Source organism: Lepidochelys olivacea (genome assembly GCF_965140295.1).
Source record: "Lepidochelys olivacea isolate rLepOli2 genome assembly, chromosome: 3".
Taxonomy (NCBI): domain Eukaryota; kingdom Metazoa; phylum Chordata; order Testudines; family Cheloniidae; genus Lepidochelys; species Lepidochelys olivacea.
The window spans coordinates 90,420,401-90,436,205 of NC_140413.1; the positions used below are offsets into that span (position 1 = coordinate 90,420,401).

General features: G+C 38.9%; 2 protein-coding genes across 3 annotated transcripts in view; one reads left to right on the plus strand and one right to left on the minus strand.

Moving 5' to 3' along the window:
* KPNA5 (karyopherin subunit alpha 5) overlaps nucleotides 1-7,366 on the plus strand; it is a 29,220-nt gene extending 21,854 nt beyond the window's left edge. The window contains exons 13-15 of one of the 2 annotated variants that reach the window (XR_014710850.1): nucleotides 1,679-1,857; nucleotides 3,478-3,774; nucleotides 4,724-7,366. Coding sequence is in view for 1 of the 2 variants with exons in the window: in XM_084623341.1 (XP_084479467.1) it covers nucleotides 1,679-1,857; nucleotides 3,478-3,665 (367 nt within the window). In the remaining variant the exon portion in view is untranslated. Of the gene's footprint in view, nucleotides 1-1,678; nucleotides 1,858-3,477 lie in introns of both variants that reach the window. The other variant, XM_084623341.1, reaches the window with a different exon arrangement.
* Nucleotides 7,367-7,438: 72 nt separating this feature from the next.
* FAM162B (family with sequence similarity 162 member B) lies at nucleotides 7,439-15,232 on the minus strand. The gene is made up of 4 exons (XM_084623342.1): nucleotides 14,889-15,232; nucleotides 13,029-13,140; nucleotides 8,827-8,935; nucleotides 7,439-8,536 (listed from the first exon to the last, which is right to left on the minus strand). The coding sequence occupies exons 1-4, from the start codon at nucleotides 15,043-15,045 to the stop codon at nucleotides 8,441-8,443; spliced, it is 474 nt and encodes a 157-aa protein (XP_084479468.1). The 5' UTR covers nucleotides 15,046-15,232; the 3' UTR covers nucleotides 7,439-8,440.
* Nucleotides 15,233-15,805: the final 573 nt, after the last annotated feature.

Below are 15,805 nucleotides of genomic sequence, written 5' to 3' on the forward strand. Positions count from 1 at the left end.
GTGAGGCGTGTACCACGCATCCAAATTTGCATGGAAAATATCTTCCTTTATATACAGTTACACATGACATTGCATTTACTATATATTGCATACCTTTTGGGATTGGTTTGGTTCTTACAAAATAACCAGTCTCTATGCATCATTCTCTGTCCACGCTGTCCATATCCATCTTACCTTCCAGGCTTACCTTGTCCATTGTAAATAGATCCCTGGGTGTTCTCCCCCTCCCTCCCCCTTATATTAGCAAGTTACAGACATTCTGTGTTTTAGCTTACAGACCTATTTATCTGTCTACCTGTTTCCAGCCTGCTGATTCATTTACTCCCCAATCTTGTCTCCCAACAAATGAGTCCTCACCCATTTCTAATTACTCATGTCAAGCCGGACCTGTAATTACTAGGATATTCCCATAGATAACCATCTATATTATTATGATGGTCTGACTTGGAAAAATAGCTTTGATCTCTTTAGTGATCGAACAAAACCAAACATTTTTCTGGTTTATCTGAATACCTATACTTGGATTATTTTTATTAGTTTAAATGACTTATTGGTAATATGCAACTACCCTGGTAACTGATTCTATAGTTGTGCTGTAAACAGTCCTTTTTAAGCAAAAATGGCAAGTGCCACAAAAATAGTCTTTGTGAAACCAAAAGTGTGCTAAGTACTTGTATATTTCCTGGAAACAGTTAAACCATTTTGCACCACTACAGCCATTAAATAGTCTAATCAGAATGCCAGAAAAATAACTTAACATTTAAAAATATAATATCCTTTATTTCAAATAAAACTTTTCAGATTTGATACAATATGTGATGTGGATCTCCTCCTGAAACTTTGGTTGTAAGATAAATATTTGTTTGGTACCATAAATACTCGGCACATTACAAAACACAGAAGAAGATATGATCTCTGTCACACAGAGCTTACCTCTTAAGTACTCTGCACTTAAATAATGGCACCTTGAGGATTTCAGTGTGCTTTATGAACATAATTAACTAAACTTCAAGCAACCCTGTGATGTAGATAAGCATTACTGTCTTAGTTTTACTGATACAGGAGGAACTGAAACTGAAAGGTGGTGACTTCCCAAGGTCACACAGGAAGTTTGTGGCAGAATTGGGAATAGAAATCAGATCCTCTGAATCCCAGTCCTTTGCTGTAGTCACAACATTCTTCCCTTTCTGGTAGCTAATGTTCAGAATTATTTAAATGCATTCTGTTTGTATTTTAATGGATTGCTATTGAATTGAAAAAAACATTCTTGTCTCCTTCTAGAGACTTGCTTAGAGCTTTGTCCATTACATATTCTTGATTTGAGAAAAGAGGCTGTTACTGTTACATACAGGAGAAACATTCTGATATAATTAGAAGCATCTAAAATGCATGTTTTTAGAACAAGGTAAAATCATTTATAAAAGGGATTGAAAATGTTTACATAATCCAAACATCAGTTATAAGATTAACTGCTGTATTCCTGTCTCATTAGGAAAGACCAGGGTTTGACTGTATTTCAGAGTAAGGTTACCTTCATAGGTTATAGAAATGTTTTTATTTTAGCAGGTTACTTACACCATTCTTCTACGGTATAGAATTCTGCTAAAAACAGTATCAAAGTTTATATTTGATTATCAATCCTTCTTTTTTCCCCTCTATTTCCTCCATCATTACAAAGGTATTTGGTAGCATTAGGTTGTACCAAGCCTCTTTGTGATCTCCTGACCGTGATGGATTCCAAAATAGTGCAGGTGGCTTTGAATGGACTTGAAAATATTCTGCGTCTTGGAGAGCAAGAATCCAAACAAAATGGAATGGGCATTAATCCTTACTGTGCCCTTATAGAGGAAGCATATGGTAAGCACTTATTTCTTGTGAAGCTGTGCACTTAAAGTTGTCTTATTCGTAACTGAAAAGGGAAAATAATGTAAAACATTTCACTAAGATAGTTACAAGTTACTTAGACCTACTATTTGCCATACCAATTTCTAGCCATATTTCAGACAAAACTAAATCAATATGCTGGAGTTAAAATTCAGCAAATATCTAATTTAAGGCAGAACATACAAGTTCTTATGGTACAAAATGTTAGTAAGCCAGAAACTCAAAAGTAAAATTAGATCATATCTATGAAATTTAGGCAGATTACTTTTGGTTTTACAAAGTTAGTGGTAAAAATAAATTTAACATTATTATGAAAACTAATCTCTTCCATAAGGACCTGGCTAGCCAAAATAGTTCTTTGCAGCTGCTCTACTACAAAATCTATGCAGGCTTCTCTGTGCTTCGGAGGAGGCTAATAATTCTTAGGGGGGATCTCCTGTCTTCAGTGACTGGGGAATACCTGATTAGATATTCCATTATGCATTTTTCTGTAGAGCAAAGTTTCTGATTTCAGTGAACCTGGGTGTTGGGTTGGGAATTGGGCTGTTAAGATGAAACGGGTAATTCTCTGGTTTACAGAATCCTCTCGCCAATCTAATGTGGAAGCAGAATAATTTCTGGGTCTCATAATGTTAATCAGATGGGGAGAATTAAAGGGATCTAAGATGAATTTGTTCTGCCCTGGCTGTCAAGCTTGCGCCTAAAAGCTTCAGCCCTTACTATTGAGAGGTAAATAACTGGATTAAATAGCACTTCTGGGCTGACTTCCAGAACATACCTGTCAACCATGGGAGAGCAATAAATAAGCTATTCACAACCCATAAGATGTAATAACTACACCCTCACACCACACAAAGATTGAAACTTGTCTAAGAACATTACAAGTTTTCTACCTGTTCCATGTCCATGACTTCAGCCTTTCTTTATTTACCCCTTTAAAAAAGGGCAAGAATAAACCTCTGGTAGGGAAATATAAAGTTAGTCAGAAGCCAGAGTTGTTGAGTATTGGAGGAGGGAAGTTAAGTTCTTTGGAACTGCAACATGGAAATAGGGATATGGGGGGTCTTTGCTGGCAGATTTTTTTTATAAATCACCCTGCGTTTGGAATCAATATTGCATACTAATATTTTTTAATTATGTGTAAGTAGATATTTGAGCCTCCTTCTGTTTTGCTTTGTTCACATTCATTTCATATTGTTTATAAACTGTCAAATTGAACTGAAAGGGCAAAATTAAAACTAAGTCTGTAAGTACCTGACTGATGCATTCTCTTATCAGGCTGTTGGGAGTATTTGGCATAGAAGAAATGCACCTTGTTTTTAAAATAATAATCCTGGAATATTCAGGGCTAATGTATGTCAGTGATTTTACAGATTGATGCATTCTGGGTTGTTCTCGAAAGTTCCAGTATATTTCATATTAAAAGCTAATTCTTTGATTTATTCATCACACAATTTAAAGTGGTAGTATTCAAAACACATTTATGTGTTTAACTCTATTTTCATCCTGGCTTTGTATTTCACCTTTAAATCTTTTGGATCTGTTGGATTTAGAGCATGTCTTTTTGTTTTTGTTTTTTCCTTTTAAATTTAGGACTGGATAAAATTGAATTTCTTCAAAGGCATGAAAACCAAGAGATCTACCAGAAGGCTTTTGAACTTATAGAACATTACTTTGGTGTGGAAGAGGAGGATACCAGTATTGCACCTCAGGTGGATGAGAGTCAGCAGCAATTTGTGTTTCAGCAGCAGGAAGCTCCAATGGAAGGATTTCAGCTATAACTATTAAAGTGAAGACAAGGCAAAAATATAAACATTTGCAGCTTTTCAGGGGTCTCCTCTTCATGGCCAAAGTTAGAGGAGAGGTTTGAATGTGTTTTGCAGAACACAGGTAAAGAAGCAGCCCGTGCACTTTTATACTTTTCTGTTAAATACAACTTTTCATTCATTGTTTTTGGTTTGGGGTTTTTTTGTATTTCTGTGCACTTCATATGTTCAGAAACTGTGAGTAATCAAGTCTAATATAAAGGATTATGTGATTTAACAAGAATGGTTAAGTTTGAATAATAACTTCAGTAGGATTTTAGGTAGTTCTGAATTTTTCATGCAATTTCTGCTACTGCAGTCGAGCTGTTGGCAATTGCATTTTGGCAGTAAACTTGACATGCCCAATCTATATCAAATCTACCTCTGAACTGAAGCAAAAAAGTTGCTTCAGAACTAAAGCATGAAATAAAGATGAGCCTGTCAAAAGCTAAATTTAGAATGTGAAAAATATTTATTGTGAAATGTAGTTTTATGCATTATATTTTGCATAGAGCATAAACCAGTGAAATATATTTGTAAGACATTTAAAAGCATAATGCAGATTTTTGTTTAATATATAATGTTTAAATACCAGATGTTGCTTTGAATATGTGACAAAAAGCTGTTCTGCATTTTGTGGTTTTCAAGTTGTAATCAGCAGAGAGTTGGCTCATCAGGTGATGCTGGCTCCTTATTTCAAGCTGCTAAACAGCATTAAAGATAAGCTACAAATAAAATACTTTGCTGTGTAAGCAATTGCTGAAGTTGCCATAGGGATGTTGTGATTGTAAATGAGAGGGGAGGTAATTTGCGCGGTTGTAAATGATAGGGGAGATGGTTTATGTGACTATCTCCGTATTAAAATGTGGTAACAATATAAAAGTTTGACAAATCTTGCAATACTTGCCTTTCTTGAAACACTACTTATTTAAACAAAGTTTAGACTACATGTATGTATTGTATTTTTAACCAAATATGCTACTGCTTTTTGAATTTTTTTTTTAAGTCAGATGTCTCCATTTTCTTTATTTTAGACAAGGCTGTAGAAATGTGCCCTGTTATAATCCATCTTGCTGCAATTGGGGGAAAAACAATCTCTTCTCCATTTGATTGAAGGAAAAAGGTTTGCTTTGTTGTAAATATTAAGTATATGAACACCAAAATGAATCTGAAGATGTCTGCTAAATGTTTAATTTCTAAAACACTTAATGTCTGTTTGCTACTACTCACTAAAAGAAATATATCTAAGAATTTGAAACAGTTCTTCTGTATGCTTTGAAAATCTACATTAGATTTTTTTTTTTTTTTAATATTCAAAATGTCTATACCACACTGCTTGATCTCACTTACCAGTAGCCAGTCTGAATTTGGATTAATGAAAATGTATAATTGTGGTTAAATATATTAGTCAAATATTGTGTTGAAATAATAGTGAAAGCTTTGAGCTATGAAACTATTTAAACCATGTACAATAGTTGAAATTCCAACAGTTAAAATCACTCTTTCCAGGGTAGTGTGCTTGTCACTAAACAAAATGTTGATACCCTGAGAAATCCAAATTAGAGCATGGTATCATTTATATTCCGTGTTCTGGGTTTAAACTGTTTATAAAATGTGCAAATACTGTTTTCAGTTAAAATTCATAAATTTGTTTTACTTTGAGACTATTAAAGCACGATATATTGTGTAGTAGTTTCAAGGTGAGAATTGAAGCAGATTTTATAAGACTAATAGTCAGTGTGACTATTGTATGTATAAGTAGCAAGATGCAATTCAAAAAATGCCTCCTCATTTGAAATTTTTCTCCTGGAAATAAAAGGTCTGATATGAGGAATATAGGAGTGCGGTTACTATAATTCTGTATAAATGAAAGATTTAGCAAATACTTTTTAAACCTAGATTTGTATAGAATACAGCAGGTTTGAATACTATGCACAATGCTGAGCCAAATTTTTCTTATGTTTGAGACTTGTATTTGTGCCCTTTTTTATGATAGTTTGAGACTTTAGTATACTGGCATTTTTGGCATCATCTCTTCAAAGTTCAGGGTAATTATATTGGAAATTTACAGGATTACCAATTAAATGATGATGATGATTTTCAGTGTTCTTTTAGTGCAAGCATAATCCTATAAGTATTCAGGTTACAGGGTATTCCACTGTTTCTTGCAAACATTGTTTTGATATTACATAAGCCAGCTGTGCCTGCTTTTATTTTGAGGACCCCATAGATGCTGCATTTATAAGCCTCCCAGTTAAGCTGAATCTAAATTTAAAAAAAAAAAACAAACAACCCCAACAACCTACTTAAGACTTGTAAATGGAGGAAACCGGGGCAGGTTCCAAGTATTATACTTATTTGAGAGGATTACTTCATTTTTTTTTGGACATATTATTGTGCATGTCTGAGTGGTTAAAGTGACTGCACTTTATGTATATAAATACAAATTCATGCCTCTGGTATATTCAAAGTAGTGCTTTTAGTTTAAATAGGAACTAAAATTGATGGACTTTGGTTACTAAAAGGGACACTAGTTATTAAATCTCAACATTTGGTTAATCCTAAAATTGTTAAATCTGGCATTTCCTATTATGTTGCTATGTGTGTGTACATCTAAAATCCACCAATCTCACTGGGAACACTATTTTTTTTAAATAGCTATTGTTAATGAATGATCATGGAATAAGAATGTTCTCACAAATTAACAATACCTGTTGTCACAACTGACACTGATTGATTGTTTTCCTAAGCATCACTGATACAATGACGCTGACAGAAAGAAATCAGTTCTGCGCTGTGGAAAGCATTTAGGAGTAGGGGATTGAGCAGGGGCTGTGTTTGCTAAATAGATTTTTTCCATACTGGTTTTATCCAAAAGGCTATTACAAGTTTTGGGGGGTTTGTTTAAATAATAGACACAGTACTAAAGTGTCCCTTTAGTTATGCAGCTTGTTCCAAAAAACAAGTGTTTTTCAAAATAGCATACCATTTGCTCTGTTTGAATTTGAATTCTGACAAGTTAATCTATGCAAATATGCCACGTTTGTTTTAGTTTCTTAAGCTGTTTGACACTAAATCATAACTAATTTTCTACTGAATTTTATCATAGCACTTTTTGTCTTTGAGAACTTTGTTCATACTGCTGTTTAATTTTGTAGTATTTTCTTTAAACACTATTGCTAGCAGCAATCAGAAGAGGAAAACAAAAAATAGTAATAATGTTGGTGCAGAAATAACTTGACTGTAGAACAAGTTTGGAAAATGATCTCTATTGGGTCTATGTGTAAAAGATGCACTATCCTTTTTCCTCCATGTAAATTAGCTCCGTTGGGTTTTTGTCTTACAAAAATTAAATCATAAGATTGAAGTGAGACTTTTTTTAAAGTGCAAATTGATATGCAGGGTAAAATGCCTGCTGCTTAGCATGAAACTAGTGCAAAAGTTAATTGAAATCTAAATGAGACATTTTTCATTCTCACTCATGGCATTATGGTTTGATGTAATGTATGAATCTAAAATGCCTATATTGACTTTAAGTAGAGTGATGGTGCATCTTTTAATCCAGACTGGAGGCCCATTATTGTGTATCTATACAAACCAACACACGAAAAGTATGCAATATTATGGAATGTTTCAATTCAGAAAACTATACAAAAACTAATAAAAGCTATTTTACAGTGGTGAGTGTATTCATTAGTATTCTAAAATTAGTCCTGATTCTTAGAAAATAGCAAAATACAATCTCTATACTAACGTAAGAGCTGAATTCAGTAAAAACTGTGGCTGACTTCCATACTATAGAATACTGTGCCATGCTAGAAAAATCAGCTTTTGGAGAGGGGTTAAACAAAATATTGCATGAAGTGACTTTTAAAACTAGCCTTGAAAATATCTCCTCCTTAAGCATCACATGCCTCTGACCATCACCATCCTTTCTTCATTTGTAAAATTAATTTAATGGGAGTTCCCAAGAGTTTTCAGAGGAGAAGTCTGTAGAGACTAAAATGCTGCCTATTGTTTGAGTTTGCAAAATAACTAAGTAAACTTTAGTGAGACAAGGTGGGTTAGGTAATATATTTTATTGGACCAACTTCTGTTGGTGAGAGAGACAAGCTTTTGAGGTTGGTCCAATGAAAGAGATTACCTCTCCGACCCTGTCTCTCTAATATCTGGTACTAACACAGGTACAACGTTGAGTGAGTAAACTGTGTCAGTTCAGCCTGGTCTAGTAAACGAGATTCAACAGAGATACTGTAGTGATGCTATTCATTTTTCCAACTACGTAGTCACTGGCTTCCCTAGTATTTAAATGACTTGTGGCTTGCATAATTTTTTGAGTATGCTTTAATTTTGTGTCTATAGAAAAATGTCCAGAATCAAGATCTAGCAGGAAGAGATTTCAGGTCAGGGTTGGTGATGTATGTTGTCTTTGTGGTCAGTTACATATTTTTATCAAATTGAGGCAAAAAAAATAAAGCCTCTTGAAACTGGAATTATTAGAACTTTCTAAAGATTTGAACTGACCTTGGTCATCTGCTGCAAGGACTGAAAATATCTCTGTGTAACATAGAAAAAGACACCCTATTCCCTTCCCTCCCAACATTTTTTTGAGTGCAACATTGTTGGGCTCCAATGTGTTGATGTTTTAACATAGCAGTCTGCTAACTAGTTAGACCGTCACTAATTATGCCAAGTAATGTTTTTTGTAGTGTTTGCTCCTACTAGCAAATCCACAGTTTTTAATAGAAATATTATTTAGTCTTAGATTCTGCTGATATTGCAGCCTCTTCACGCCACTTGGCTTTCTTTGCTAGGTTCCAGCTTGTTAGGGACTCATGGTGTTCAGCCTGCAAAAATAAAACATAGGCTTAAGATTGTGAATCACTAAATTACACTTAAGAAAAACCTTGCATCATGGTAGCAGCTAACGTTTTTCTTATGCTTTATGAATACAGGTTTGTGGAAGGAGTGTTACCTAAAATACATAAATTTGATTTAAATTTTAGTCACTAGCAACAATTTTTATATATATATAAATAAATATATATAAAAAAATAAGTTCCATCAATATTTACAAGATTTTTATATTATATTTAATTATCTCCTTGTTGTTAAAAATACATGGCAATATACCCACCCTTCTAGCTGATGCAATCACAGCAAAGCAAGCGATAATTGTGAGTCCAATCATTAGATAACAGGCTTTTACTCGAGCTTTGTTTCTTGCAATGTCCAGCATTTCTGGCCTACAAGTAAAATTGCATTGAACAAAATTAGCATGAAACCTCAAGAAGTTCATTTAGCACACCACAGATATAACTTTGGTTGATTTTTTTTAACAGAAATGAAATTTCCAGCGGCTAATACGTGACCATTGTGGGCTTGGCATGTATTACTGGGCGTTGTCTGTCTATTGACTCTTTTTTGCACTGTAGGACCTAATCCATCTCTAGTTGTAAACAATGCAAGATGGATTTGAGATTCTTGATCTTTCCTAGAACTATTTGCAATGTTTGAGATAAGCAGGGTGTAAACAACATTTAAAGTTATTGGTCGATAGTGATGTGGTGAATTTCAAATACTTCCACAGATATGAAAGAACTCTGTTAGAAGGGAACTGACATTGCTTGATGTGAGGAGTTCTCTTGACTATTCCGAAATAGGTATATTAGTTGTAATACCTAAACAGCACTTCAAAAACTGCTTAAAGTTTTGACTGTATCCAATCTACTATAGATCTGGGATTTCACAATATTTCTTATGTTAATAAAACTGATCAGTTTCACACTATCATGGGTTTTAGTCTTGTGCATCACCTGTTTATTTTTAAAAGGATAATTTTGGTATTAAATTAGCACAGGCAACATTTACATGCTTTCACAGTTTTGCATGCCTAAAAAAGAGCAGACCATGCTGGCCATGTCAGAGGTAGTGTGATTTGTTGTCTAGAGCATAGTCAGGTCTTTCCTTGAAAGCTGTTTGCCACACTTACATTCAAATACAGCTCTTTACCTGCCAAAAAAACCCAGCACCCTCTTTCATCCTTATGCTGGCTTTCAACAATCCCACCCCCTGCTTCAGATCTCCCCTATCACTTGCTGGTTCTCTCCTTGTTCTCAATGTGTGCATTCCTGATTTTAGCTTTCTCTGATTTCTAGTTCCTGAAGTAATTGGGAACCACTAGTGGACCATGAACTAAACATGCTGGGAAGCAGAAAAACAGAGAATCTCTCCAAACCACACACGAATGATCTCCCAAGCTTGGTTTCACCCTTTTGCCTGCTGGATACGAGGCCTGGAAACGGTATTCTAAAGATTACCCTTGCATCTGCAGGATCGGAAATCATAGGGTTAGAAAGGACTATAAATGTCATCTAGCCTAGTGGTTCTCAAACTTATTTGATAGCACCCTCCTCTTTGTCTGTAGTAATTTATGCCACTGCCCTCCCACCTCTTACCACACCCAGCTTTGAAGGCAGAGCAGAGATCAGCTACTGGCCGGGCACCCAGCTCTCAAGGCAACGCCATTGCCAGTTGCACAGAATTAAGGGTGGCAATACCATACCATGCCACACTTACTACTTTGCAGCTGCTTTCCGCGGTGCTGCCTTCAGAACTGGGTGCCCATCCAGCAGCTGCCACTTTTCTAAAGCTTCTCATGCCCCCTCATCCACCAGAATACATTCCTGCCCGCCCCCCCCATTTTGAGAACCTGTGATTTAGTCTAACCCCTTGCCACAATACAGGATTTGCTGTGTCTAAACCATCCAGTTCCGTCTGTTCACTTTTTGCATTAAATGGTCTTAAAATTCAGTTTAGTTTTAATTGGCTCATTTAAAAAAAAAAAGTTCTAAAAGGCATCCCATATGAAAAGACACTTTTTTTAAAACTACATCTAATGAGCTTAGACTACAATATTAGACGTTCCCTGCAAAAAATAACAACCCTGTGAAGTGCACAAACACGAGAACCTGACAGCATTACTAGCAGACAAAGCATTTGGTAACAAGCTCTGCCAAAATCTACCTTAATATAGAACATTTTTAAAAGGGAAAGGGTATAGTGAAATTGTGGGGCCTGCGGTGCTTCCCTTCAGCCCATAAAACCTACACCACACACAATGGCAAATCTTACAAACAACTGAGCTAACCCTCATTTACAGTAATGAGTTGAGGGTGTAATGCACTTCTAAGGGAGCTGTCAGGGCTTGAGGTTTGATCATCAGTGTGAGGATACTGTAGCTGTATTTCATAATGCTAAACACATTAGGTATGAGAGATCAAAACCAGACTAGCGCATAAAACTATTAATCTAGGATCCATTTGAAGCAGCAGAAGCTGAAATATAAATGCATTATTTGTCTGCCTTAATTCCTTAATCATATTTCACAATGCACTAATTGAAGCTGTTCTGAAGCAGAATCCCAGTTCCTACCTGCTTTCTGCCACTGTTTCAAGGAAACAGACCTAATTATGATTTTCTGTAGTCTTTCATTAAGGACTGTATCCCTCAATCCTTACTCAAGTCAAACTCCTACTGAAATCAGTGGAGATTTGTTTAAGCAAATCTTGAATAAGGACTGCAGGATTTGGTCCTTAATGCCAAATATCTTACAGGAGCAGATTTTACTCACATGTAACATTTGCTTTGCCATTGCAAAGGGCCATTTTGATAGCTAATCATTTTCATTTTTCATTGCTTTACATTTGAATCTTCCGAAAACACTTATTACATTGCTCTCCTATTTCTCTCTAAAGGATAACTCTCTTGTACTGAAGACTGAGTGTGAATCTTTGGCCCTGCTGAAGTCATGGAAATTTTGCCATGGACTTCAAGAGGTCAGGATTTCTCAGTAAGGGAGGAAATTCTGACAAGAGTAAGATGAGTAGGGAACAGCCATGGGATTAGTATTAGACAAAAGTTGGGGCTATAGTTGCTTGCAGAGATGCTATTGCTTATTTTCTCAGTTGCAATAGGAATGAAACTAGGGAACAAAGGAAACCTCCTGGAGTCATCCTTGAAACTATATCTCGATAAAGTTCAATATGTTATATATGGCCAAGCAAGGATGAAGGCTGATGATGAAAAGTACAGTTCTGTGGATGAGTTACATTTTGTGTCTATGAGGCTGAGGAATAAACATTAATGTTACATGAACTTCACATTTCTATTTACTTGGGGAGGGAAAAGGGAGAAGAATTGTCAGTGACGTGAACTGAGCTGGTGGTGGTTAGAGGGGGAGCAATATTGTGGCATCAAGACTTACTCTCAGGGTATTCAGTATTGTCCTAGAAGTAACCTCTTCCAAAGTTGGTCTTTTTGTTTTGTTTTTTTTAAGCAGGCAGTAAGTATATATTTCTCTCTCTCCTCCCACCCTCTTTCTCAAATACTTCTTTGCCTTGTCATAAAGTGTATTGAATGGATGATCACTAAATGATAACATCAAACAAGTTAGAAGATATATTTTGTTTATATAGTCTGTAAACAGAAAATACTGTTTACTGATACAGTCTTCCTCTGATTACACATTAGATAAACCAAGCAAATAAACAAGCTGGTCTGTAAATATAACCAAAGCTCAAACCACTACCGCACTTAGGGCCAAATCCTGTCCATCTTGCTCGGGGACGTAGTTCTATTTACTTCTGATGATGATGATGATGAGCACCAGGTCTTGACTCTTAAACTGTAAAATGTAAAATCATCTAAAAATGCCTGAAATCCTCAAGGGAAACTTATGGGGGAGGGAGAGATCTGGAAAACTTTTAGCCATTGGTTTTATATTTTAGCATTTTGAGTTTTCCAAATTCCAGAGATCATATATTGTTGAAGGTTTAATACCCTTCTCTCATGCTCTGATGATTACACCTAGCCTTGTTTGGATGTACAGTATTAACTCTTTTGATAGTATGTGCTTGTCTTCTCTTGGAAATTCTGTCATGATGGTCATGCTAACAAGCATCTGGCCACAAATAAGGGGCTGCTCAGTGAAGGAGCCAGTTCTGTCTCAAGAATCCACCACAATAGGATACAAGACTCGATCCCTCAGCAGCCACCTTACTCCCAGCAAGTGAGAATACAATGGCAACCTGAGGTGAAAATGGAGCTGGGACCTAATAGTGAGACTAGAAGCCACTGGGTCGGTGGGAGAGAGGAGGCGATATGGAAGCAGAGGAAGAGGGGGCACAGCATCTCATCGTCCCTTATGTCTGTCTTGTAATTTTTCATTGACCTTTCAAATGTAAAACGTTGACAGGTTCAAACTTTTGGGTCAGTTTGAAAAGGAGGAACCCTCTTTTCATCCCAGTAAGCCTCAGTAGGAACCAATGATGCACTTACGGGATCCTTGAGGGAATCTCTTCTTCAGTCTTGAAGCGTCCTGTCCACATGAGGATTTTTTTGTCAAAGTTGGAAGGTTTGTAACTACCTGGTACTTTGTACATCTTCTCGGCTGAAAGATGAACCAGAGAAAAGCACCTCATCACTTTGTGCACTGGAGAGGTAATGGGATTGGGAAAGAGTGTCCCTAGCCATGGTCCATCTCTATTACTGGATTCTGGTAAAGACCTTAACCTTTACTCTTGAGTAACCTTCTTTCCTGTGCCTCAAATCACCTATGTTCTCTATGTTTGCAGTGGTGATGTGGCCAAGAAGGTCCCAGGATACTAGAGACACAAAATGGGTGAGGTAATGTCTTTTACTATACCAACTGCTGTTGCTGAAAGAGCTTGGAAGAGTTCAGTGTAACTCAAAAGCTTGTCTCTCATATTTTGGGTCACACTTGTGGATCTGGGTAGAAACTGGATCTACCTGGAATCTGCTGATTTTTGTACCCATGTCCCTGAATTGTACCATCAACCTAAAGATCAAGTCTGCCTGCTCCTATTGTACCTCAGAAATCTAAACCCTGCTGCACCATGACACATGAGTATTGTAAAACTTCACTTCCGCACCTGGCTCCAGCCTCAGCCCAGAAAAAGTTTAGGTGCTCCCATTCCAACAAAACCATCCAGATGTTAATTCAGCCTGGGTGTATGACACAGCTGCTTGAACCTGGATCTGGTAACTGGATCCTGCAAGACTTTGGCCTCAGTCACCTAAATTCCACAGTTTAACATGAGAACATGTTCAGCTGTTTCTGCTCCATCTTAAAAATCCAGCCCCAGTAGCATCCCACTGTATCAGCACCTTAAACTAGATATTCAGATTGAGGCTTGGGAGCCACAATTGGCTCTTTAATGTGTTTCTTGTCTTTGCAGGACATATTAAAAAAAAATGATTTAATTATTAACCTAACAGGCTGCTTTTAATATGTTGTTAACCAACTGTAAAATACTTGCTTAGGCATTTTGCTGTGAGAATAAAGTGTGTGTATGTGCGTGCGAGGGGGTAAATGACCCAATGAATTCACACTACAGTGGCTCTTGGATAATGTTGCTATTGCTAATTTGGCTCCTGAACCACTGGGGTCCCACTACCACTGCCTTAAAAGTTCAGATCAAGCTGCTGTATCTTGGCAAATTTTGGTCACAACTCCATAAATGACAGGTTTCAGAGTAGCAGCCGTGTTAGTCTGTATTCGCACAAAGAAAAGGAGTACTTGTGGCACCTTAGAGACTAACCCATTTATTTGAGCATAAGCTTTCGTGAGCTACAGCTCACTGAATGCATCCGATGAAGTGAGCTGTAGCTCAGGAAAGCTCATGCTCAAATAAATGGGTTAGTCTCTAAGGTGCTACACGTCCTCCTTTTCTTTTTGCAAACTCCATAAATGTTACCCTCAAACTCGAGAACAAATGCTTCTACTGCTCCACCAGGAAAAGGTAGCCCTATGCCATTTCCTCCTGGGGCAGGTCGGAGGTGGTTTTATGGGGGACCCGGGGGGCGGGGGAGTAGCCTTGTTCTCTGTGTTAATGGTACAATTTGGGGGCTTGGGTCCAAACCTTGGATGGATCGAGGCGCCTCCAGCGTTTATTCACCCCCCCCCCCCCCCGCCTTACTGGCCTGAAGGAGAAGGGAGAGCCGGAGTGCTGCAAACGCCCCGCCAGGACACGTCCCAGCGGGGAGCCCCTGGTGCTTGCCAGGGCCCTGGGGTGGGGTGCAGCGGAGCGGGTGCAAGCAGCCTGCCAGCCGGAGGGAGGGAGGGAGGGTCTCTGTGAGTCACAGCACAGGGGAGCCCCGGGCTCCCCGTTTACTCACCCGAGCTGATGGCCCCCGGGCTGCGGTTGTGGGCGCTGCTGGAGGAAGCTGCAGTGGCCGCGATCCCACGGGCTGCCGGCCGGAGCAGGGGGGCGTGCAGCTGCCCTTCGGCCAGGAGCCGGCCCAGGCAGACCCGGCTCCTAGCTGCCGCCAGCATAGCGAGGACCCCGCTGCTTGGCTGAGGCGGCTGAGGCAGGGCAGGCAAAGCGAAGAGGGGACCCCGCACCCCTGCCGTCCCCAGAGCAACCGGTACCAGCTCCAGCCCCTCGCAGCCTCCCTGCGCCCGCCCCCTCCTCTGGGCCGGGGAGCGCCAGCAGCTCTTCCCAGCCTCTGCCCCCACACCGCTCGCTAGCCCAGCTCAGGGCTGCAGCCCCCTCGCGATCTGCCTCCTCCCTCCAGCCCAGCGAACTTCACCAGGCTCCCAGGCACTTGCCTCCCCCTCCGCCCCCCCGTCCCATAATCCCCCCCTTGGGAAACTGCGAGTCCCAGCTGCTGCAGCTCTGGTCCAGCATCAAGTGGCTGGTGCTTCCCTCTCCCCCCTTGGGAAATGCCGCTACGACTTCTCTCATCTCCTATGCAGGAAGGAGGGAGGGAGCTGCTTCTCTTCGCTCAGTATGGTGACCCATCTCCATCTGCCTGCCCCCTGGGCCGGGAAGGCTGACTTCTTACCTGCTACCCCCTCAAACTGCTGCCCCCAGCGAGTCTCTCATTTCTGCTCCGATGAGCTGGATCTGATGGGTGCGAGAAGCCAGGGAAGATTTTGCTTCTGGCTGGGCCAGGGCTGAGAGGCCTGATCCAGGCTGGCAAAGTGTGAAGGAGAGAGAAACATCCATCACACTGGTAAAAGTGTGTGGTCAGAAAATACTTCACACCAATGTGGTGGGATAGATCCATTGTAAATTAGCAAACGGGGGTGG